Consider the following 26,688-nt stretch of genomic DNA (forward strand, 5'->3'; position numbering starts at 1 on the left):
AAAGGTAAAGAGGTTCAAACCTTAGCTCTGCCAACTTGATTGACCCTAGACAAACACATATGTAAAATGGGAATAATAATTTTTATCTCACTTATATCACAAAGGTTTTTCTTTAATTGTAGTAAATTAGGCAACAAAAAATTTATCATTCTAATCATGTTTATGTGTATAGTTCAGTGGCATCAAGTACATCCACATTGTTGTACAGCCGTTATTACAGAGTTTTAAAAGGATCAAATATTAATATGTTTGAGGAAACCACTTTGAAACATTTTAAAGTGCCTTTACATTTTTGTAAAGTAATTATTTTTCACCAGTTCACTGCCCTGCTCACTCTGTTTTATAATTTATCTAAATGTTTTGACTGAATTTGGTGGATGTTTCTATTTTTTTCCTGAAAAAGTAGATGGTAGATTGGTTTTGAAAATCATGTCATAATGTGAAATATCTTATATCATTCAAATGAATGTTTAATAACCAGGATGTACTGATTGACCCCAGGTCTCTCGTTTCTTGCAAAGGAACGTCTATTTTACTTCTATAATTCCTAGTCTTTGCTTTTACTTACTTAAACAGATTTATTTCAGAATCTATTCTCAATTAATCCATTCAGTCTACACTCATTACTGATTCATAGTGAGAGTTTAGCCTTTAGGATTCCTAAATGATTACACATACCTGAACAGATTTTAGTATCTCACCCTGGCCTAGGAGGTGAAGCCCTGCTCAGAACATTTTAATTTTCTTTTTCACTTATTCATTCAGTCTATAATATGCTTCCCTCTTGTACTAGGCCGTGGAGGAGAAAGTTTATAAGGCCTCAGTCCCCGTCAGAAATTTGCTATGTAGTAATACCCTGTGAACTTACTTTTCTAATGAAAAGGAATGCCCAAAATTGCAAGTGCCTAATATACACCCTTGGGAGTTTCTAAAGGTCCTGTCTTAGATATCCACATTTTTTTTTTCTCAGAGGAGTTTGTCATTCTTGCTAGAATCATAAACTTCAATTTTTAACCCTTGTAGGTCTTTCAGACTTCTGCAGCCAACTTAGATAAGAAGCAGGCTCTATAATTAAAAAGATAGTTTCAAACCAGAATAAGTGCTCTGATCCTCTCTAATCAAAGTCTGTAATTAATGATGTTGTACAAGTGTGTTTGTGTGTGTGTGTGTGTATTTTCACATATTGACTGCCAAGTTATCATAGTATACATTAGCGATATTCAGACTTAAGGCACAGAACATTTTCTGCAATGACGTCTTAGCTTGAACACTCACAAATAAGAGGAAGGGTGGTCTGACTGAAGAGGGGAACCTTGAGTCTGCCTGCCTTGAATATCCATCTGTCCAGGATTCCTAGTGTTCTATGTGTAGCATAGTTTGAAAACTATTGGTCTATAAAATATTGATGAAATTTTTGGTATCTCTTTGCAAAGTGAATGATAATTCATGCATATGTTATGACTGTGATAACTTACAAGTTTATAGTTCTGACATAAATTAAGTGAAAAGTATAGTTTAATATGACTAAAAAAATATACTGTCACATGATACTGATTTGTGAATGTAGAGTAATAAAATCTGATTTTATTCTTCGTTAATCTCTTATTGGAATGTACCTTTAGGAAGGTTTAAACCCTCTTGTTAAAGGTAGGTTATTTCACTGAACTTCCTAGAAACCTTTGGATAGTTTTGTTAAAGGTATATTAGTAACGCTCAGGTCCAGACTACTGATGTAGTTGCTTTCGTTGTTCACAGGTTGATGGGCTTAATTCTCTCCACTCCGTTAAAGCCAGTGCTAACCGATTCACAAAGACAAGTCAGGGGAGAAGTTGGAACACTGGGAATGGGTCCCCAGATGCAATCTGTTTTTCAGTAGACAAACCTGGAATAGTTGTGGTTGGTTTTTCTGTCTATGGAGGAGGTGGAATTCATGAATATGAATTAGAGGTGTTGGTTGATGATGTGAGTACCACTCTTACAGTGTTCCTCTTGCTGTGTGGGTTGTGTGTCAGGACATATCATCATTATGTACAGTACAGTACAGTGGTCCACATCCTTGAGGGCTTAGCAGATTAGTCATAGATGGACAACGTTAGAGAAATTGAAAGGGAGCGATTCTACATAATTGCTCATGTGCCATTTTGGATCTCTCCTGCCTCATGTTTTTTGCACTTCCTGGGAGGATTTTAAATGAAAAAACTAGAAATTATATAGCTAAGCCTCTGACTATAAATCTTGAGTAATTTTTTTTGCTATTGTAGTATTTCAGAAAACAAGAACAATATTCAGACTGGTATTATTACCCGTATCAGTGATTAAGCAATTTTGTCAGAGTGCCAGTGGATGATTCTTAGTAAAGATAGCGGTGCTGACTGAGTTAGCAGTATCTTGCTGTATCCACTATAAATTTTTTTAAGTACCTGAGTTTTACAAAGTTTTATTAAAGTGAGACAGACAGGTAGCATATAAATCATTTGCTGGTAAATAACATTATATCTGTATTTTGCTTCTTTTGAGCAATTAATTTGAATTATTTCCTTACTTCACTAGGCTCTATAATTAGATATAGCATCCTTATGAAGAAGGGGGAATCATTTTAAGACAGATGAAAAAGCCTATTTATATGATATAATTTGTAGATGTCTCAGGAAATCAGATAAAAATGAATAGTTCTAGAGGACCAAAAATGTTTTCTTTAGTACGTATGGATAAATGCTAATGGATAATTTTATATGCAAGGAAATAAACTCTTAAAAACAGTCATTGATAAGTCAAAATTGTTCATTTAATGAAATTAAGAGCATGTGGGTTTTGTTTTGTTTTAATTAGAGTGAACATGCAGGGGATTCCACTCATTCTCACAGATGGACATCTCTAGAATTAGTCAAAGGAACTTATACAACAGATGATTCACCCAGTGATATAGCTGAAATCAGACTTGACAAAGTTGTTCCTTTAAAGGTAATTTTAACAGTATCTTTCTTTTGTAAATAGGATGTATTATTATGAGTTTACTTAAAAATAGTGAAAAGTATTCCTATATGTGGCCCTTTAAATGTTTCTAGAGTACCAACTGTATTCCTGATACTGTACTGTATTATATTCTATCTTTGCAAAAGATCTCTTCAAGTCTGGTATAGTGGAAAGTATCCGTAGGTTCTGGAGTCAAACAAACCTAGCTTCAGATACCTGCTCTTCCAAATATTAGCTCTAAGACATTGGATATGTCATCATTTGCCCACTCTGAGGCTGATTTGTACATTGGGAAGGATAATACCTCCATTGTAGTGTTGTTCAGATTAAACTAAGGAATGGAATAAGGTACTTGCCTCAATGTCTAGCACAATATATTAGAAACTCAATAAATATTAGTTCCTGTTTTTCTTCTCCTGTTGTGCCAAAACTCATGTAAAAAGCCAGTGGTCTTAACAGATCGTATTAAATAACTATTAAAGTTATTATTATTTTATATAACTTGACTGTCTCGCAGAAAATAACTATTTAGCAAAACAAATTTTACTTAACATTAAAGTAATAATTAATAGAGTAATTCTGAATCCAACTATAATAATTTTTATTATACAGCAGAACTTTGGATGAGGTAAGTTCATCAGTTACTTCATCAAAAGCATAAATGATACCAAAAAACAAACAAAAAGAAACCCATCATTATGAAGTTTATGTCACGGATCATTAGGCGCCAGTATCTATGTCTCACGATTTCTATATACAGTGAACCTTGTTTTGGAGAACTTTTTCTTACAGATATTTTTTTTCCATGTCTGTCTGCCTGTCTACTTCTGTCTCTGAATGTCTCTCTTAAAATAAAAATATAATGGATTCACCATTATTATTTCCCATATTTAAAACTGTTTCAAAAGTAAAACTCATCAAAGGAAAATATTAATTCATGTATTTAAAATCTTTTATTATGGGTAATATTTTTTACAGTGTGATTAAGAACTAGAGGCAAGAACTAGAGCCCCACTGCCTGTATTTAAATCCTAGTTTCATCACTTACTAGCTGTGTGACTTTGGGCAAGTTACTTAACTTCTCTGTGCTGCAGAGTCCTCATCTGTAAAATAGGGATAATAATGGCACTTACCTTATGAGGTCATTTTAAGGATTAATTTAATTAAAGTAAATTACAGAAAGTACTCAGGACAGTTTCTGTTAAATAATAAACATCAATAAGTGTTAGTTATCACCCTGTTTGATTCGTTAAAAAAACTCATTTAACCAAATTGTCTATAAATATAATAGATTCATTATACAGTTGACCCTGGAACAACGTGGGGGTTAGGGGTGCTGACCCTCCTCACAGTGGAAAATCCAAGTATACCTTATAGTCAGCCCTTTTTATACCTCCCTATACTGGTTCCGCATGTGTGGATTCATCCAACCTCGGGTCGGGTAGTACCGTAATATCTACTGTTGGAAAAAATCCCGTGTAAGTAAACCCAGGCAGTTGAAACCTCTGATGCTCAAGGCTCAACTGTATTTGCCCAGTTTGCTGCTAGAGCTCGTTTTATATATCCTCTGTACATTATGAATAAATATAAACATGCCTTACATCTTTATCATGAAGGAAAATGTTAAATATGCTGTGCGCTTGAGGAACTATGGAAGCCGCACAGCAAACGGAGATGGAGGAATGACCACGGTTCAGTGCCCTGATGGCGTGACGTTTACATTCAGCACGTGCAGCTTGAGTAGTAATGGCACAAATCAAACCAGAGGACAGATTCCACAGATCCTCTACTACAGGTAGGTGTGTGTATAGAGATCAGGGAGCTTCTGCAATGGTAGAACATGTGCAATTTACTACCAAGGTACAAAACGCTAAATGGGCAGTGATAATTGTATTATACAGCGTATCTTCATTGCACTTGCTAATTTGTTTAAAAAGATCTCATTTTCATATGTAAATTCAATGTTTACTTTAAAATGTTCTTTGTCATTTCTTTAATATCTTTGAAATGTTTATATACTGGGCATATGTGCTTGGGCATATGTGTTTGTTGTCACTCTTATAGTTTTGTGGTCTGCATTTTCTAATTTTAATGGAATTTATTCATTTTTTTTAAATACCAAAAGTTAATGATCAAATCATCTCTACCAAAGTATTGTTGTTACCTTGAACCAGTTATCCAGTCTGCAAAATATTTTGGTGTCTGTGAATCTAGTCCTTGGATCCCTAGAATATATAATGATGTATTTCTAATATTTTTAACTAAAGCCATTCCTTAGGTAAACAGTGGAAAACAAAGAATTACAACAATTTTGAGTTAAAAAAACACTTTTAAATATACATTTCTCACTGAGTCTGAATTTTTCTTTTAGCAACTTAGCTGGAATCGTAGGTAGTAGTGAGTACCATTCACCACATTGGTCCTCAACCTGACTTGACATCAAATCACTGAAGTTGCATATCACTTTCAGAGGCTTACTGCTTCCTCTGTTTCCTTCGTAAACAGTCAAGAGGACACTGCCTAGGCACAAAATGTTTTTCCCTAGATGTAGATGATCTGCTTTCTTTCTCCATGTAAAATAGAATAGAAATAGTAGGCATTAAATAGCTACATAGTGGCATGTTGCTGCTGAGATACAAAAGCTTTCTAATCTTTTTACCCTAATGAAAAACCTTTTCTGTTACACAGCCCCACAGTAAACAGTACATTATTCGCTTTCTCAAAAAGTAGATTGGAAGCCATATCAGACACAAAAGAAGAGTTATATGTTTCGAAAAGCTGGAGAGCCCCTTAAAAGCATCTGCTGTCCAGACTTTATATCTTACACAAAATACAGTGTTTTTGATATTTTCCACCAAGGTTTAAATATCTTCAGCTTTAATTTTTTTTTGCGGTACGCGGGCCTCTCACTGTTGTGGCCGCTCCCATTGCGGAGCACAGGCTCTGGACGCGCGGGCTCAGTGGTCGTGGCTCACGGGCCCAGCCGCTCCGCGGCATGTGGGATCTTCCCAGACCGGGGCACGAACCCGTGTCCCCTGCATCGGCAGGCGGACTCTCAACCACTGCGCCACCAGGGAAGCCCAGCTTTAAATTTTAATTAATTAAGTTTTAAAAGATTAAAATCACTTGACCATTAAAACCATGCTACTCTGATGGCTCCCAAGTTTATATCTCTAGCTTCCATCTCCTCTGAGCCCTGGAATGAATATCCAGGTCCCTCTGATATCTTCATCTGAGTGACAGTAATGGAGATGGTGATGAGAGTTCCTATGTACTGAGCACTTCCTTTATGCCACGCAGTGCTCTGAGGGCATTCCTTGTCTTAGCTCAGTCAGTCCTCACAGGAACCCCTGTGAGGTGGGCAGTTTCCTATCCCTCCTTTACAGATGAGGGAACCTGAGGCCTGGAGTGGCTCCACAACCTGCCTGAAGTCTCACTCATAGTAAATTATGGTCCTGGGGTTTGTAGGCAGGAAATTGGACTCCAGATGACCTACCTTTAACCACTGTACCACACACACGTCCTCTTTACGGTTGGCTAATAGACATCTTAGTGGTACTCGTCCACAGTCCTCCTCCCCACCCACAGGTACAGGTACAGCAAACACCTTGGGGGCATTCTTGACATCCCTCTTTCCCTCACACTTTACGTCAGTAAGTCTTGGCAGCCGTACTTTTAAAATGTCCTACATCTGACCTTTTCTACCACTCCCATAATTAACAGTCTAGCCCAAACCATCACGCCAACCTGGGTAGCTACCTGGATAACTGGATCTTAGAGGAAATAGCCTCCAAACAAGTCTTCCTCCTTTCACTGCTGCTCTCCTACAGTCTGTCCTCCACCGCACAGCCAGAGTGACCTTAGAGAAATGTAAATCGTATCAAGTTCTGCCCTTGCTCACATTCCCCTCATAGCTTCCCCTTCCTATTCCAGGATAAAATGTAAAGTCTTTACTGTGGTTTTTAAACCTCATGTGATCTGACTCCTATTTACCTTGCCCACCTGTCACCCTTCACTCTCTCTCCTTTCATTCTAGTCGCACACACTCTTTCTCCTTTCATTCCAGTTCAAGGAACTCACCCATCTTGTTCCTGTCTGAACTTTTATCTTACTGTTCTTTTTGCCTGAATACTCTTCTCTCAGCTCAGATCTTTTTTAACACAATTCAGGCCTTTGTTTAAATAGCAGTTCCATCATGATCTTATTTAAAATAACTTTGTGCCCTTATCTGGCTTTATTTTTCTTTGAAGCCCTATTACTCCTTAAAACTATATAGCTCTATATTTACTTTTTTTAACTGGAACTTTTTTAACTTAAATGAGCTGTGATCCAGATATGATTCCTAGAGTTAGATCGTGTTTTACCCACCATGTAAAATGATCTCATGTGTTACTTATGTTATAGGAGTGAATTCGATGGAGATTTACAATCTCAACTTCTGAGTAAAGCCAATGAAGAAGATAAAAACTGTAGCAGAGCTCTCTCTGTGGTAAGCACTGTTGTTCGAGCTGCAAAAGACCTCTTGCACAGAGCTCTTGCCGTGGATGGTAAGACTTCTCTTTTACTTCCTTAATAGTCATATTTTAGATTCTTTATTCCCCAGCTTATGCACAGAGCTACTGAAGAAGAACCATCTTGTAGAATCCCAGAAGGTTTTATTCATTATAGATCTACACATATACGTACATTAATTTGGGATCAGCCATACTGCATACACCAATGCAGAATTTTTTAGAATGTTCAGAAGTAATGATTTTACACTGTAGTTTTCTTAGTTAGCCCATTAAGAGAAAAACTCTTGGTTAAACTGAGTCTTTGCTTCTTTCAGTAGTCAAAAAAACATTTCGTTTTCTCCTTTAGACCTGTTTTTCTTTCTCTGTGTTCTATTTCTAGCAACAGTATCACCATTCATCCAAAGGTCTGGGTAATCCCAAACATCTCCCCAGATTCACTTGTCTCATTTGAGTTCTGTAAATTCTTCCACTGGAAGTTCTCCAGTTTGTATTCTCCTCTCTATCTGTTCTCCCATAGTTCAAGTTGCCATGGTTCAAGCACATGTCCTCTTTTTCATGGGTTGATAACATCCTAATAATCTCCCTGCCACCTTTCCCCCACTCCCCATCTAGTTATCTAGTCATCTTCCACACTGGCAGCAGAGTTACATTTACAAAAACATTACTGTTAGCTATAACATTTGTTCCTAAATGTAGTTGCACATCAGAATCACCTGAGAAGCTTGCTGAAAATAAAGAATATTTGGTCCATCCAAACTAGGGGTTTAGGCTGAACTAAGAAACTATTGCCCAGCCTACTCTGATGCAACAGCAGATCTAGAAACAAGTATTTGGAAATAATTGGCCTTCAATATAAAGGTCTTCATAACGTAGATTCAACTTATCTTCCCAGCACCATGTTCATGGAGAAATAATTAAAATGTTCATCAGCGAAGTGCTTTTTCCTTGGAAAAAATAGAAGGCAATATAGCTAATAACAGCAAACATTTTTGGAGTACTTAATATGTGCAGGCATTGTTCTAAGCATTTTACATGTATTAGCTCACTGGATCATCACAACATCCAGTGAGGGAAGTATTGTTATCCTTACAGATGAGTCTTACAGATGAGTAACCTGCACACAAAGATTACGTAGTTTGCCTAATGACAGAAATATAGCTATGTGTTGCACCAAGATTAGTGGTTTAAAATCATGACCGTTACCCTAAGTTCTAATTCTGGCTCTGTCATTTTACAGGTGTATGATTTTGGATAATATACTTAAACACCGTGTGCCTTGGTTTCCACTTTCAAAAGGGGCGATAATAAAAGTACCTTATTGTAAGGATTAATTGAGATAATGTATGTAAAGCCCTTAGAGTAGTGCCAGGTCCTTTATAAGCACTCAATCAATGTCAAGTATAATTTTACTCAAGAGACTAGAATACAGGCTTAGTACAGCATTATATACATTACAATGAAATTACCTTCTAACTATAGTTTTAATGCCTTTTTTAGCTGATGACATTCCAGAACTGCTTAGCTCTTCCAGTCTGTTTTCCATGCTGCTTCCCCTTATTATAGCCTACATAGGACCAGTAGCTGCTGCTATTCCCAAGGTGTGTGATTTAATTCTCTAACTTTGAATCTTTTTTGTAAATATAATTTTATTTAGACTTTATATCTTTCCTTTAAAAATACTTCAATATTTGAGGCATCTGGGTTACAGGTAACAAGCAGGTAGACATGTAAGTGGTAGAAGTTATTAAATAACTAATTCTCTGATCTTAGTATTGTTTACTGGATTACCATGCTTACTTATTGGCTTTACATTTGAAGAACTTGGGAATAGGAAATATATTTTAGAATATGATATGTAAGGAAAGCTTAAATTCACTGAGATCTTTAAAAGTTATAATGTCGATGCCAAATCTCCATTTTGAATAAAAATAACAATGTTAAAGGATAGGAGTATTGTAAAATTGTGAAATATTCAAGACATGGAAGAAATTATAAACTACTGATTCTTTGGCATAATTAAATTTGAGTAAAAGCTAGTTTACTGCAGGTCCCAAAAAGGCAGAAGGGTTTAAAAATATGGACTAGGCTATATGTAACATCTAAGGTAAATTTAAGATAAGTCTTTTTTTTTTCTTTCCATAGAACAGATTTCTCTTTGAATGAAAACTTAGCTAGAAGAAACTCTAAATAGAAATTCCGATTAATAAGTATAACCAACAATTATAGTAATTAATCTTTTTAAAGCAACTTTCACACTTATCTCATTTAATCATTTTTTTTTTATACTAGGTGGCTGTAGAAGTCTTTGGCCTTGTCCAACAGTTGCTTCCTTCAGTTGCCATTCTGAATCAGAAGTATGCACCCCCTGCATTCAATCCTAATCAGTCAACAGATAGCACCACAGGAAACCAGCCTGAACAAGGCCTCTCTGCCTGTACAACCTCTAATCACTATGCTGTCATAGAGAGCGAGCACCCTTATAAGCCTGCATGTGTGATGCACTACAAGGTGGGCACCTGTTCCTAGGGACAGTTTAAACTTAAAACTTGATTTGATGTTCTATACTGATATCTCAAAGGATACTTGGTCTCTGTTCAAGTATAACTTCTATATGTAAATAAAGAGAATCAGCAGGTGGTTAGACACTGTCAAATACACACCAGGGTTTAAGACAGTCTTTACCGTTAAAGAGTATAGTTTTATAGGGCTTAGGAAAGTTGTTCTCATACTTTTTGTAAGTACAGGGCATGTGTAATGCTCAACTGCCAGTTATATATTGTAATAGTGGATATCAGCATTAAAATGTAAAAACCACTTTTTTTGAACTGATATTATTTGTACCACAGCCTGAGCTCTAAAAATTTACATACCCAGTGTAGGATTTAAAATACTATACATAATGTTAAAATGTACCTATAAAATATTTATAAGTATAATGTTGTTATTATAGAGTATCCAAAATCCTATTCCTTGCTTTCTAAATTGTATCACTTAAATTAAGGGAGAGCAAGAAAATTTGTCCACTTAAATTAATTATAAGTTTTAAGTTTTATGTGCTTGTAAAATAGTCAGCTTTTTATTGTAGAATATGGTAAACATATGAAAGGTCAGCCTAGTACAGTTTACCCCTTTTCTCCATCATCCCAGATTCAGCTGTTATCAACTCTTGGTCAGACCTCTTTCATTTATTCCTCACCCTCTTTGTCCCTTTCACATTCATGGATTTTTCATTATGTATCTCAAAATGTAAGGGCCTGTAAAAAATAACCATGTTATTATCACACTTAAAAGAACGAATAATTCCTTTAGGTTATCAAATGTGCACATTTTAAGCTGTTTGAATTAGAATCCAAATAAGATTCATACATTGTGATTGGTTATGTCTCTTAAGTCTCTTTTAATCTGTTGATCCCCCTCCATCTCTCTCTTTTTTGTTTCCTTGAATTTTATTTAAGAAACTGGATCATGTGTTTTTTTGATAGGATCCTCTTCAGCTTGACTCCTGAGTCCTTTAGACACACCCCTTGTAGTCATTCATAACATCCTCACTCACTGGTGTAAGATGTTATAAGATGTTACAGGCTCTGGTATAAGACGTTATAAGAGCTTACACATTTCCTGCCTCAAATCTGAAACGCACCATTTTTTCAAAGTGCCGTGATTCCTTTAAATGGTAATGAGTCTTTAAAAGCCAAAATATGGCACTGGGAATGCTCATTTCTCCTGGGTTGTCATTGTTTCTAGATATTTATAGTGTATAGAACTAGTACATACACTCACACATAAACACACACGTATTTATATACACAGGCATATATTATTTGTATATATATTTATGTATGTGGGTGTATTTATGAACAGACACATCTATGTGTATACGTATTTTTTTAAAGATAAAATACCTCATGAGTTTGTACTGTTGATACTCATTCAAAATAAGGACCACAGGATGTTACACCTGAATCTCTTTTCTCATAAACCAAAAGTTCCTGTTCTCGATGGCACTGGGAATGTTAGAATTAGAAAATCACTTAATTATTCATTCACTCTTTGTGTGTGTGTGTGTGTGTGTGTGTGTTTTGTCTTTTGGGCATATTCCCAACTAGGAAGTACAGAGAAATGACCATGTTTTCAAAGTAAGTGGGTATGGTCAACAACTGTGTTTTAAAGTAAACTGGAATAATCCCTCTCTCTGTGATTATGCTGCTCATTGGATCATTTATTTTATTTTATTCTAGATTTTTAGGAATTGCTTTTTAAGTTTTGTTTGATAATAGTTCAGTTACATAGTTTTAAGTCAAATCTGTAAAACAAAGTATATTCAAAGAAATCTAGCTTTTATCTCTGTCCCCTCATTCTGCTCCCTTCTTCCCTGTCATGTCTTCTTCTCAGGTAACATTTCATATTATTATAATTTTACAGTTTAGCCTTCCATTATTTCTTTTACTGTAAGCATAGACACACAAATACAGATGCAGATGTGTGTGTGTGTGTATTCATTCCTCATGTTTTTCAACTTTTTATTTCGAAGAATTTCAAACCTGTATAAAAAAGTAATAAGATTTGTGCAGTGAACACCCCCATATGCCCTTCACTTGGCTTCGTTAGTTAACATTTTGCCATGATTGTTTTATTTATCTATATTTATTATTGTCAGACCATTTAAGAGCAGGTTGCAAACATCATGACCCCTCACCTTGTTCCTAAGGACAGTGAAGTTTTCTGTATAACCCTAATGTACCAATCGAATTTAGGAAATTTAACATTGGAACAGGGTTATTACCACAATAAAGAGTAGTAGTATATCATGTTATAAGCTAAACATTTTGCCTTTTTTCCCAACAATGGTGTTCACAGAATCTTTTTAAACCCCGACCAGGATCCTGTCGGGTTCAAACATTGCATTTAGTTGTTAGGCCTCTTTGATCTCTTTTAATCTGCAGTAGTTCCTCAGCCTTCCTTCGTCTTTTATGACATTGGCATTTTTGAAGAACACAATCAGTGGTTTTGTAAAAATATCCTTTTAATTTAGATGTAATTGATTGTTTTTTAATGATTAGATTCACGTTGTGCGTTTTGGGTGGCAACACCACGTAAGCGTTGTCCTGTTCTCCTCAGTGCATCCCATCAGGAAGTACTTAGTCACTTGATTAAGTTGATAGCTCCACCAAAAAAAATCTTTTTTTCCCTTTGAAAGTGTCTATGGGTAGATATCTATGGGTTAGAGACTGTGTAAAAAATACTGTCTCGGGCTTCCCTGGTGGCGCAGTGGTTGGGAGTCCGCCTGCCAATGCAGGGGACGTGGGTTCGTGCTCCGGTCCTGGAGGATCCCACATGCCGCGGAGCGGCTGAGCCCGTGAGCCATGGCCGCTGAGCCTGCACGTCCGGAGCAACGGGAGAGGCCACAACAGTAAGAGGCCCGTGTACCGGAAAAAAAAAAAAAAAAAAAAATGGTCTTTCAACAAATTTTAGTATCCATTGGTTATTCTTACCCAAATCATTCATTACTATAAAGACGGTGGCTTTCTAATTCTATTATTCCTCCCAGCTGGTGTTCTGTTGTAAAGGAGAATTTTCCCATCCCTTCCCCTTTAAAAATTTATTTATTTATTTATTTTATGTGTTTATATCAGTATGGACTCAAAGATTCTCTTTTTTGCTCAGTGTTATAATCCTTTGCTGTCATTCAGTTTGATGCTCAAATTTTAATTGATTTGTCCTGGGAAAATCTGTTCAAGCTGGATTCTGTGTCCTTTTTCTGTGTTTTCATCAGATTTTGAGCACTTCTTCTTAGTTCTAGTCAACACCACTGAGGTCTTTTCTTTATACCCTTTTCATTTACGTATACCACTGTGAATAATAAAAATATTGAATACTATATAAAATTAACAGTTTCTTTGCAAAAATTTTGTCTTTTGTTAATCCCACTGACATTAGGATAATCAGAGTACTTCATTCAGAAGTTGCTTGGGGTAGTTCATTTTATGTATATGTGTAAGTGGGTATATGATCAGTTTAATGTAAAGTTAGGCTTATTTTTTTACTTGTACTTAATTTTTATGAGTCTTATTCCTATCCTAGTTGATTTAATTTTACTTTTAAAATATGTGAAATATTAATATGCCTCCAGAAATAAAATTATACAAAATAACATACACAGAATTATAAGTCTTTTTCCTTCTCTGCTTCTCACTTACTCCAGTAAGTATCCTGGTGTATCCTTCCTGCGTTCTTTTTTGGAAAAAATCAGAACGATAGATAGATTGATTTAGTTGTAGTATTATTTTCCATCTTTATTTTTAAAAGGTAGCAGACTATGTATACTACTTCGTACTTTGCTTTTTAAATTTAACACTGTGTATAGAAATCTCTCCATATCCATTTAAAGAGACCACCCTCATTCCTTTTTTACAGCCTCATAGTTCTCCACTGTAAAGACCTATCATAGTTTATTCAGCCAATCTTATGTGTGTGAGCATCTGGGGTGTTTTCATTTTTTTGCAATGAATAACTTTGTGCCTGTGTTTAGAGTTTTTTGTTTGTTTTTTTGTTTCCGTATTGTTAGAAGCATTTCTTCAAAGTAAACTCCTAGAAGTGGGATGGCTGAGTTAAACAAATATAGAATGAGGAGCCTTGTGCTCAATAGATCTGGGATTGCTGATTCAGAGAGTGAATGCATATGTAGCTTTGCTAGATGTTGACAGTTCCCTTCCATAGAAGGGACTTACATATGTCTTTTTTTTTTTTTTAATATTTTGTTTATTTATTTGGTTGCTTGGGGTCCTAGTTGCAGCAGGCAGGCTCCTTAGTTGTGGCATGCAAACTCCTAGTTGCAGCATGCATGTGGGATCCAGCTCCCTGACCAGGGATCGAACCCTGGGCCCCCTGCACTGGGAGTGTGGAGTCCCACACACTGCGCCACGAGGGAAGTCACAGAAGTTATGTCTTTTTGTGTCCCACCAACAATGTATGAGAATGCTTGTTTTCTCTCAGCCTCCCCAAAAGAATTTGTTGTTAAATTTTGGGCCTTTTGCCAATATAATGGAAGGAATGGTGGGAAAATGGTGTCTCAGTTTAGTTTTAATTTATGTTTATGTTATTATGAATAGAGTTGAGCTTTTTATTTAAATAGAGATTGTAAAAAATCCTCTACTAAAAATATTTGCCATCGTCCGAGGTAATTTTTTTTTAGATTAATATAATATTTAGGAAATTTCTTAAGGTTTATATCATGTCCTACAACCAGTTCATAGTTTACTACTTGACATGGTCCTACTTAACTGTAATTTGACTACCATTACAGCATTCCTTCTACCATAATGGTGACAGAAGCTTAAAAGTGGCCTTAAAAATATATGTAATTATGTGCCATCATAATCTCATATATACAGTAAAATTTCAGGCTAGGAAAATATAAAAATCTAGGCTTTTATCAAGTGTATAAGTGTGTGTGTATTTATATTTATTCTCATAATACATGAAGTTACAAAGTTTTTTTGTTAATGAAAAGAAACACTTGTAATGGATACTATGAATGGTAGATAACCTAAAAGTGACTAAAACCTTACATGTTAATGATTTATTAATTTCCATCAATGTATCCTTATATTTTACCTATCAAATTATATTGTGAGTTACTGACTTACATTCCTTAAATGCATACTGACTGAAGTGGAAAATTTATTATATAAACTCTTCCACAGGAAAGTCAGATAGCTGAATGTTTATGGAAATTAAGCAGCTTTGTAATTGTTTTTCTAATGATATCAGTGTGTACTTAAAAACATTAATGCAAATATTAGATAGAAAGCAATAGATATTTCAAGTGAGGAGTCGAGACAATTGATACTGACCATTAATACCTTGATTTCTGATCATTTAATTCCTTACTTAAAACTTATTTTACAGTATGTTGAAGGCATCATCTTTACAGTATGATGTCCTGTTTCTAAACTAGACAAAACGCTAAAATCTGATTCATCTTGTGCGAGTGACTTTTTGCCTGTTGACCTCAGGTGACATTCCCAGAGTGTGTACGGTGGATGACAATCGAGTTTGACCCTCAGTGTGGTACTGCACAGTCAGAAGATGTCCTCCGCTTGTTGATTCCTGTCAGAACTGTTCAGAATTCAGGATATGGACCAAAATTGACATCTGTTCATGAAAATCTTAATTCCTGGATAGAATTAAAGAAATTTTCAGGATCCTCTGGGTGGCCTACCATGGTTTTAGTGTTGCCAGGTAAATTATTTTTTTGTTTTTGTTTTATATGGTAAACTATATGCATTTATGATAATTATGTTTAGTAAGGATACATCATTGAAAATGTTTATTTAATTTTTAGAAGAATTTCTTGAAGACCTGCTCTGTATCTGGATTGCAGTTGGGTAGTAAAGAAGACTCTCTGGGCATGGGGCATAACATGACCAAGTTTTAGGAAAGAGAATGTTTTGAGGACCTTGTGAGAAGAGATTAGCTTGACAAAAGCAGAGAGTTAACACTGAGGAGTGGCTGTCTGTGTAGTTGGGGCCAAACTATAGAAAAAGTGGATCAGGTATTTTATTTTCCCAGTAAGTGCTAAAATTTGAGAAGTTACCAGGGACTTCTTCCTTTCAAGAGAACTGGTGAATCACCGAACCCACACTGAGTTATGTGAAGTTATTGTTTTCGAGCTTGAGGGTGTATGTGGCCGGGTGGGTGGAGGCACTTTTGCCATTACAGTCTGTTGTTTTTTTTAACCAATTAACCATAACTACTTTTGTGATCTCTCAAACTAATAGCCAATTTGAATTTAGAAACTTCTTTCTTCTAGCCTTTTGTTTGTTTGTGGAGAAATCAGACAAAGCCAGAGTTTAGCCTAGAAAGGATTGCTCACTCTGAAACAGAAGAGGCTAACCTAGGTCACCTTAGTAATTGACGGATAATTGACAATTATCACTTGTGTGTAACTTAACTTAGGACATGTGATTAAGGAGAATTAGATCATAAAGAAAACAAACAACTGGCATGGTTCTATTGTTTATACTGTCGTTTTTTAAGCACAGCTTTGTTCAAGTAGATATAGGGACCCCAAAAAGGACTTTTTTTAGTACCTGATTTGTATTGCTACCTGTCTTGACATAGATAAAAGTAAGGAAATTTTGATAAAGTTGTTTCAGATTTTGAACTCAATGTTAGCCTTTTTCTTAGGAAATGAGGCCCTTTTTTCACTGGAGACTGCATCAGATTATGTGAAAGATGACAAAGCTGCTTTCTATGGTTTCAAATGTTTTGCAATTGGATATGAGTTTAGCCCTGGACCTGATGAGGTGAGAATGAATTATCTTCTCGTTCTGTTAAGGAAGATTGTGTTTCTAAGGGCTGCTGTTGACTTAAATTGTGTTTGCTCTCTGTATTCAAGAAGTCTGAAATTTATTTTAAGCTAGAGTGTATAATTTAAAATACTCTGTAGTTTAATTTTGTGCAGTGGTCTGGTTTTGCTACTTTTAATATGTGAAGAGAATGGAGTCTGTGCAACATGACCCAGCCTTTAAAGACTTAGTATAGTTGTGCCTGTTCCAAACCTGCTCTGGTAGCTATACCTTTCTAAGTAAATTGTAGAACCTAATTTCACCATGGGACTAACTTAGTATCTCTTCTAAATGTTTCAAATCATACAATAAAAAAAAAGTCAAGGTGAAAGACTGATCATGTTCCTTCAAAGTAATGAATGAAAAATTCTTTGGACAATGAACCTGTAGGTCTGAAACTTACAACCAGCATGAGACATAATATTAAATCTCTTACACTCTTAATTAACCATTAGCTCCTAACATATGCTTCCTTTTAGTTTCAAACATTACACTTGAATGCAAGTCACATTTTTTTTGATAATCCACATCATCTTTCAAAAATTTCATCTTGCAAACATTTTTTAAAGCATCTGATTTTGTTTTTGCAATTCTCCAGGGAGTCATTCAGTTGGAAAAAGAACTAGCCAATCTTGGTGGGGTTTGTGCAGCAGCTTTGATGAAAAAGGATCTAGCACTTCCTATTGGTAAGTGTGGTCAAGTACTCGGTGTTTGTTTATGATTTAAAAAAAATTTTGAGAATAGAATATGTTCATCATAGAACATTCTGAAAATAGATTAGCAAAATGAATTCAGTAGTCACATACATTCATGAGCAACTGCTTAATATACTGGTTGTTTGGGTTTTTTAAATGGAGACTGAAGAGGAGTATCTCTCTAGTTTTTTTATTCACACACATATATGCATACAAGCACTTTCTTATGTACATACATGCTATGTGCCAGGCCCTGGGTTAAGCACTGGAAATAGAGTATTAAACCAAAAGCTTGAGATATCTCTCAGAAATCCTAGTGGACATATCAAATAGGCGATTGGATGCTTATTGTCTGGAGCTCAGGGGACAAGTCAATAGAAATGTCATTTGGACGTAGTTGGCATTTAAAGACCGTATGAAAGAACCATATGAAAGATGAGCTAGGAAGAGAATGCAAATGAGAAAGAGAAAATAGCCAAGGGTCAAAGCTGGCACTTGTCAAAATTTCAAAGACCGATGGAACAGGAGGAAGAGGCTGCAGAAAAGACTGAAGCAGCAGCCAATGAGGTAGATGTAAAACCTCAGGAGAGTGGATATTGGTGGGATTTTTTAATGAAACTGCGAAAGCAATTAAAATTTGTCATTGGGTTAAACTTGTTGGCTATTTATATACTCAAGAAGAAATACATATATATCAGTAAAAGGAGAGAAGTATAAGGACTTTTAGAGCGGGGTGAGAGAATGGAAAGTCAGGAGGGGGAGTCAAGTTGAACGTAGATGGCTCTTTAGAAGAGTTTTCACGTGATGCACAACAGAGAAATGAGGCAATGGCCAAAGAGTACCTATTTCTAGGATACGGAATTGTGTGATACATGAGTTGATTTATTATCAGAATTGTAAAGATGAAAATAAGGCTTAAAATATTTACTGATTCCATGATGTTTATCCATGGTCAAACATTTTATTTTTACAGTAGTTGGGAATAAAAGGCATTATTATTGTATTTCCCCAATTCTCACCTCCAAAAGTGCATCTGTATCTCCTCCCTCTGGGGCTACCCTTCCCACTTTATTCTTTCTTTCTTCCCTTCTCTTTCTTTACTCCTTTCTTCCCTATCTAATCCTTCTCCTCTTCCTGCTCCCTTCCACCCTTCTCTGTTCCCTTGTTCCTGCTTCGTGTTGACACATGATGAGGAAATGAGACAATGAGACATCTGTGTTCTATTCATATGAGGGAAAATGGCACAGCCTCTTTGAAGGAGATGTGTCAACAGCTATTCAAATTTTACATGCATGTAGCTTTTGATGTAGCAATTTTTTATGCATACTTGCACAAATGCTCAAAAAAGGTATGTTGTAAGATAGATTAATATAGCAGTATTTGTGATTATAAAACCTAGAAGCAACCAAAATGCCTGTCATTTGGGAACTGGTTCAATAAGCAATGGTAAGTCCATACAGTAGGAATGTATGCAGCCTGTTAAAAAGCAGCAACAAAAAAGTAGGCCTCTATGTCCTGGCCAAGGAAGATGTCCAAGTTATATTAATTAAAATAGCAAGCTGCAGCAGAGGGTCCCATTTTTGTGAACATTATATTGTAAGTATATAAATATATGTGTATGTACCCACAACGTACACATGTGTGTATGTTGACACATATGTACATACACATTATTTGCACACAAAATTTCTAGAACAATACGTAAGAAACTGTTGACACTCTTTATCTTTGGAAGGGAGTGGTAGCAGAATTTTTCATTCTACACTTCTGCATACTTTGAATATTTCGCTTTGAATATATTACTTTAGTATTAATATTTTATGAATTAATTAAACTATCAAAGAAAATTCAATAAATAAAATATATTCTACATAAAGCAGTAAAGGAGAAAATGGCTAGAGAATACAGTCACTATCTTACATTTTCCTCTAAGTAACTGTTGTTTACTAAAGGTAAAGCTCTTCTACAATATAACCAAACTAGAAAGGCTCAGATTCTGAAAATTCAGTCCCTCATTTTTCTTTTTTTTTTTTTTTGGTCTAAAAGTAAATACGCTAAAGTCAAAAATACACATTTGTGTACATAAATATAGTATATATCTTTTGAAAATCCCTTGATGGTTGCTTTTTGAGTATTGTCTTGAGAATTACAGCTTATATTCACACTGAAAATAGCATTTGAAAATTTAAACCACTGAGATTTATCCAGAATGATAATAGTTCTCTTCAATTTGGAATATCAAATTTGTGGGAAAGATGTCATGAATACAGAAGACTAGAAAGATAAACTAAGGATGAATATATTTTAGTAAACCTTTTCATTTACACAACAGGTAATGAATTAGAAGAAGACCTTGAAATTCTTGAAGAGGCTGCATTACAGGTATTGTCCTGATAATTGTAAGGGTAAACTTTGTACATTAATTTTAAGCAGAATTTTCACTCAGATCAACCTTATTTTTCTTGAACATAGCACTCATTCATGAAGTATTTCATTCCATAATTGGCAGTTATAGAGATAAATAACTCATAATTTCTCCCCTTGATTGGAGAGACCCACCACATGAGCCCCTGTTGTACTGTGTGGTGGGTGTTAACTCTGGAGTAAGGCGAAAGCCCTGCTGGAGGAAGAAGAGCTACCAAGTGCCAAGGGTCCAGGGGAAGGCTTTGCCCAGCGTTGGACATTTAAATTGGATCTTGAAAGAAGTTTTATTGACCAGTTAGAAAAAGGGGGAAAAAGCTGTTAGTAATAGTAATTTAAATAACATCTGTAGAGCATGTTATAGTTTACCATGTCTTTGACGTTATTTGTCTATTTCTGCAATTACACTTTGAGGTCAGTATTTTCTCTTGTATCTTACAATTATAATAACTTCAGTTCAGAGACGTTTTGTGATTTATCTAAGAATTCAGCTAACTGGGAGATAAAGTCTAATATCCAGGTCTTCTAATATCAATACTTAGAGTTAGTGGTTTATATTTTATTTATTTTCTGAAATGAATTGATCACAGCAGTAATAATAAAAACAAACATTTATTTGATCTTAACTTTATCACTTACTATTCCAAACACTTTTCATATTTTTAACTTAGTCCTCACAGCAACCCTATGAATTAGAGACTCTTATTTACAGGTAAGGGAACTGAGGCACAGAGAACTTAAGTAACTGGCCCAGAATCACACAGCTAGTAAGCAGCTGGGCTAGAATTTGACCTCTAGCAGTTTGGTGACAAAGTCCGTGATCTTGATCACTGTGCTCTAATCATTAGGGAGTCATGGTGTCCTCAATAATGTTAAGAAACGTCTGTGTCTTAAAAACCCACCAGCTTTTGGTTTTTTTTTTTCTTTTAAAAAAGTTAAATCTCTGTATCTTAAGATACAAAAAATAAAAATTAATTTAAAAAATATTTAATAAACATACTATGTGTCAGATAACATTCTAGCTAAGGAAAACCATCAAGTACCTCATATTATCATTACAGGGATTATTACGGCTTATAGAATGTCATTTAGGCCAGATATAAAGAGGTCTTTATCGTACCCCTGTAAAGAGAAAAGTGATTTCCCAAATTACCCACCGTTTTGGCATGTAAGGTCGTCACTGTGATGGTGTAACACCTACTGCTTGTTAGGCAGATGGTGGGCATTTAAATGTGTTATTTAATTTAAATTTTATAATAACCACGGAAGAGATATCATTTGATCACCAGTTTATACATTTCACTGATTCAGGAATGGTCGGTAACTTGTTAGCTCGAGAGCACACAGCAATAGCTTGTCCAGAGTCCGGATTTGACCTCAAGCCTGTTTGACTTTAAAGATTACAACTTTGAAATTGCATGGCTTATAGAATGCACAAGTTACTTGTGGTAGAAATTGATAGAAATGGAAATATAATCCTTCTCTGTGAAAACTATTATGTTTTGAAATTTATTATATGGTCATTAAAAATTTTCTAGAGTTTTAGCCCTTAAAGCAAGTCTTTCCAAAATATAAGGCTTGCTTCTCATATAGGTGAGAACTAAAATTTCAGTTTTATGTGCCTTTTTTTCTTAACTTTAATAAGGCTTACACAGGCTAATGCAGCGTATGTGCAGCCACAGTCAGACTTCCATCTACTTTTTGCCCAAGTCAAGACCTTGGTACCCACCTGCGCAAGAGAACAAACACAACGTACCCAGGATAGCTACCAGTAATGGAGACACAAAAAGAGGGAGACCTTTACAGCTGTCTTTGAAAGGGAGCCCTGGCCCTGACAAAGAGGGATGTGGCACATGTAGAAAGCTAGAATGGGAGGAGATGCACCATTGCATCTAGCATGCAGATCTCTGATAAATCACTTCTTTTTGGTGGGAAGAAAGACACTGGAAATAGTATCCCAAGTTTTTCCCTCCTGAAAGTTTTCTACTTTATAGGCTAAAGGAGCACTGGGGCATGGGAAGAAAATTATTTCCCCAAAAAGGCCTATCTAAAATTGGGTGCAAATACAAAAAAATTCATGAAATTAAAGTTTTATATTTTAAAATATACAAATGTCAGATAGCCTTATCCACCAGAGGGAAGACAGCAGAATCAAGAAGAACTACAGTCCTGCGCCTGTGGAATGAAAACCACATTCACAGAAAGGTAGACAAAATGTAAAGGCAGAGGGCTATGTACCAGATGAAGGAACAAGATGAAACCCCAGAAAAACAACTAAATGAAGTGGAGATAGGAAACCTTCCAGAAAAAGAATTCAGAATAATGATAGTGAAGATGATCGAGCACCTTGGAAAAAGAATGGAGGCAAAGATCGAAAAGATGCAAGAAATGTTTAACAAAGACCCAGAAGAATTAAAGAACAAACAAATGGAGATGAACAATACAATAACTGAAATGAAAACTACACTAGAAGGAATCAGTAGCAGAATAACTGAGTCAGAAGAACAGATAAGTGACCTGGAAGACAGAATGGTGGAATTGACTGTCACGGCACAGAATAAAGAAAAACGAATGAAAAGAAATGAAGACAGCCTAAGAGACCTCTGGGACAACATTAAATGCACCAGCATTCGCATTATAGGGGTCCCAGAAGGAGAGAGAAAGGACCTGAGAAAATATTTGAAGAGATTATAGTTGAAAGCTTCCCTAACATAGTAAAGGAAATAGCCACCCAAGTCCAGGAAGCACAGAGAGTCCTAGGTAGGATAAACCCAAGGAGGAGCATGCTGAGAAACACAGTAATCAAATTGGCAAATATTAAAGACAAAGAAAAATTATTAAAGGCAATAAGGAAAAAAACAACAAATAACATACAAGGGAACTCCCATAAGGTTATCCCATAAGGTTAACAGCTGATTTCTCAGCAGAAACTCTACAAGACAGAAGGGAGTGACACGATACATTTAAAGTGATGAAAGGGAAGAACCCACAACCAAGATTGCTCTGTCCAGCAAGGATCTCATTCAGATTCAATGGAGAAATCAAAAGCTTTACAGACTAGCAAAAGCTAAGAGAATTCAGCACCACGAAACCAGCTCTACAACAAATGCTACAGGAACTTCTCTAAATGGGAAGTTCAAGAGAAGGAAACACAAGAGAAGGAAAGGAACTACAAAAACAAACCCAAAACAATTAAGAAAATGGTCATAGGAACATACATATCAATAATTACCTTAAATGTGAGTGGATTAAATGCTCTAAACAAAAGACACAGGCTCGCTGAATGGATACAAAAACAAGACCCATGTATATGCTGTCTACAAGAGACCCTCCTCAGACCTAGGGACACATACAGACTGAAAGGGGATGGAAAAAGATATTCCATGCAAATGGAAATCAAAAGAAAGCTGAAGGAGCAATGCTCATATCAGATAAAATAGACTTTAAAATAAAGAATGTTACAAGAGACAAGGAAGGACACTACATAATGATCAAGGGATCAATCCAAGAAGAAGATATAACAATTATAAATACATATGCACCCAACATAGGAGCACCTCAGTACATAAGGCAAATGCTAACAGCTGTAAAAGAGGAAAACGACAGTAACACAGTAATAGTGGGGACTCTAACAGCACACTTACACCAATGGACAGGTCATCCAGGCAGAAAATTAATAAAACTCAAGCTTTAAATGACCCAATAAACCAGATAGATTTAATTGATATTTACAGGACATTCCATCCGAAAACAACAGGTTACACTTTCTTCTCAAGGGCACACAGAACATTCTCCAGGACAGATTACATCTTGGGTCACAAATCAAGCCTTGGTAAATTTAAGAAAATTGAAATCCTATCAACCATCTTTTGCGACCACAACACTATGAGATTAGAAATCAGTTACAGGGAAAAAAACGTAAAAAACACAAACACATGGAGGCTAAACAATACATTACTAAATAACCAAGAGATCACTGAAGAAATCAAATGACAACGAAAACATGATGATCCCAAACCTATGGGATGCAGCAAAAGCAGGTCTAAGAGGGAAGTTTATAGCAATACAGTTCTACCTCAAGAAACAGGAAAAATCTCAAATAAAAAATCTAACCTTATACCTAAAGGAACTAGGGAAAGAAGAGCAAACAAAACCCAAAGTTAGTAGAAGGAAAGAAATCATAAAGATCAGAGCAGAAATAAATGAAATAGAAACAAAGAAAACAGGAGCAAAGATCAATAAAACTAAAAGCTGGTTCTTTGAGAAGATAAACAAAACTGATAAACCTTTAGCCACACTCATCAAGAAAAAGAGGGAGAGGACTCAAATCAATAAAATTAGAAGTGAAAAAGGAGAAGTCACAGCGGACACCACAGGAATACAAAACATCATAAGAGACTACTACAGGCAACTCTATGCCAATAAAATGGACAACCTGGAAGAAATGGACAATTTCTTAAAAAAGTATAAATTTCCAAGAATGAACCAGGAAGAAATAGACCAATCACAAGTAATGAAATTGAAACTGGGATTAAAAATTTTACTACCAACAAAAGTCCAGGACCAGGTGACTTCACAGGTGAATTCCATCAAACATTTAGAGAAGAACTAACAGCCATCCTTCTCAAACTCTTCCAAAAAATTTCAGAGGAAGGAGTACTCCCGAACTCATTCTACCATCACCCTGATACCAAAACCAGACAAAGATACTTCAAAAAAAGAAAATAACAGACCAATATCACTGATGAACACAGATGCAAAAAACCTCAACAAAATACTAGCAGATAGAATCCAACAACACATTAAAAGGATCATACACCATGATCAAGTGGGATTTATCTCAGCGATGCAAAGATTCTTCAATATGCGCAAATCAGTCAATGTGATACACCATAGTCACAAATTGAAGGATAAAAACCATATGATCATCTCAATAGATGCAGAAAAATCTTTTGACAAAATTCAACACCGATTTATGGTGAAAACTGCAGAAAATGGGTATAGAGGGAAGCTACCTCAACATAATAAAGGCCATATACAGCCAACCCACAGCAACCATCATTCTCAATGGTGAAAAACTGAAAGCATTTCCTCTAAGATCAGGAAGAAGACAAGGATGTCCACTGTCGCCACTATTATTCAACATAGTTTTGGAAGTCCTAGCCATGGCAATCAGAGAAGAAAAATAAATGAAAGGAATAAAAACTGGAATAAAAGAAGTAAAACTGTCACTGTTTGCAGATGACATGATACTGTACGTAGAGAATCCTAAAGATGCCACCAGAAAACTACTAGAGCTAATCAATGAATTTGGTAAAGTTCCAGGATACAAAATTAGTGCACAGAATTCTCTTGCATTCCTATACACTAAGAACAAAAGATCAGAAAGGGAAATTAAGGAAACAATCCCATTCACCATTGCAACAAAAAGAATTAAATACCTAGGAATAAACATACCTAAGGAAGTAAAAGACCTGTGCTCAGAAAACTACAAGATACTGATGAAAGAAATCAAAGGTGACACAAACAGATGGAGAGATATACCATGTTCTTGGATTGGAAGAATCAACATTGTGAAAATGACTATATTACCCAAAGCAATCTACAGGTTCCATGCAATCCGTGTCAAATTACCAATGACATTTTTTACAGAACTAGAACAAAAAAATCTTCAAATTTGTATGGAGACACAAAATACCCTGAATAGCCAAAGCAATCTTGAGGGAAAAAAACTCAGCTGTAGGAATCAGACTCCCTGACTTCAGACTATACTACAAAGCTGCAGTAATCAAGACAGTATGGTACTGGCACAAAAAACAGAAATCTAGATCAATGGAGCAGGATAGAAAGCCCAGAGATAAACCCACGCACCTATGGCCAACTAATCTTGACAAAGGAGGCAAGGATATACAATGGAGAAAAGACAGTCTCTTCAATAAGTGGTGCTGGGAAAACTGGACAGCTACATGTAAAAGAACGAAATTAGAACACTCCCTAACACCATACACAAAAATAAACTAAAGATGGATTAAAGAATTAAATATAAGACCATAGGAAGAACACTCTTTGCCATAAATCACAGCAAGATCTCTTTAGACCCACCTCCTAGAGTAATGGAAATAAAAACAAAAATAAACAAATGGGACCTAATGAAACTTAAAAGCTCTTGCACAGCAAAGGAAACTATAAACAAGATGAAAAGACAACCCTTAGAATGGGAGAAAATATTTGCAAACGAATCAACAGACAAAGGGTTAATCTCCAAAATATATAAACAGCTCATGCAGCTCAATATTAAAAAAAAAAAAATCCAAAAACAGGCAGAAGACCTAAACAGACATTTCTCCAAAGAAGACATACAGATGACCAAGAGTCACATGAAAAGCTGCTCAACATCACTAATTATTAGAGAAATGCAAATCAAAACTACAGTGAGGGATCACCTCACACCGGTTAGAGCGGGCATCATCAGACAATCTACAAATAGCAAATGCTCTCGGGTATGGAGAAAAGGGAACTCTCTTGCACTGTTGGTGGGAATGTAAATTGATACAGCCACTATGGAGAACAGTATGGAGGTTCCTTAAAAAACTGAAAATAGAACTACCATATGACCCAGCAATCCCACTACTGGGCATATACGCAGAGAAAACCATAATTCAAAAAGACACATGCACCCCAATGTTCATTGCAGCACTATGTACAATAGCCAGGTCATGGAAGCAACCTAAATGC

At 35.7% G+C, this 26,688-nt stretch overlaps 1 protein-coding gene across 21 annotated transcripts in view; it reads left to right on the top strand.

Annotated features, from left to right (window-relative positions):
* Nucleotides 1–26,688, top strand: part of MYCBP2 (MYC binding protein 2) — a 276,112-nt gene that overhangs the window by 149,808 nt on the left and 99,616 nt on the right. For 20 of the 21 annotated variants that reach the window (XM_089899231.1, XM_089899222.1, XM_089899228.1 and 17 more), the window contains 10 exons: nucleotides 1,756–1,962; nucleotides 2,830–2,961; nucleotides 4,590–4,768; nucleotides 7,378–7,520; nucleotides 8,985–9,085; nucleotides 9,777–9,995; nucleotides 15,503–15,728; nucleotides 16,677–16,795; nucleotides 17,436–17,523; nucleotides 19,865–19,914. In XM_089899231.1, the coding sequence (XP_089755357.1) occupies nucleotides 1,756–1,962; nucleotides 2,830–2,961; nucleotides 4,590–4,768; nucleotides 7,378–7,520; nucleotides 8,985–9,085; nucleotides 9,777–9,995; nucleotides 15,503–15,728; nucleotides 16,677–16,795; nucleotides 17,436–17,523; nucleotides 19,865–19,914 (1,464 nt within the window). The remainder of the gene's footprint in view (nucleotides 1–1,755; nucleotides 1,963–2,829; nucleotides 2,962–4,589; nucleotides 4,769–7,377; nucleotides 7,521–8,984; nucleotides 9,086–9,776; nucleotides 9,996–15,502; nucleotides 15,729–16,676; nucleotides 16,796–17,435; nucleotides 17,524–19,864; nucleotides 19,915–26,688) is intronic. The other variant, XM_089899232.1, reaches the window with a different exon arrangement.

The sequence above is a fragment of the Delphinapterus leucas genome, chromosome 18 (assembly GCF_059928025.1).
Source record: "Delphinapterus leucas isolate spDelLeu-1000000601 "Yukka" chromosome 18, BTC_Dleu_Yukka2, whole genome shotgun sequence".
NCBI classification, from domain to species: domain Eukaryota; kingdom Metazoa; phylum Chordata; class Mammalia; order Artiodactyla; family Monodontidae; genus Delphinapterus; species Delphinapterus leucas.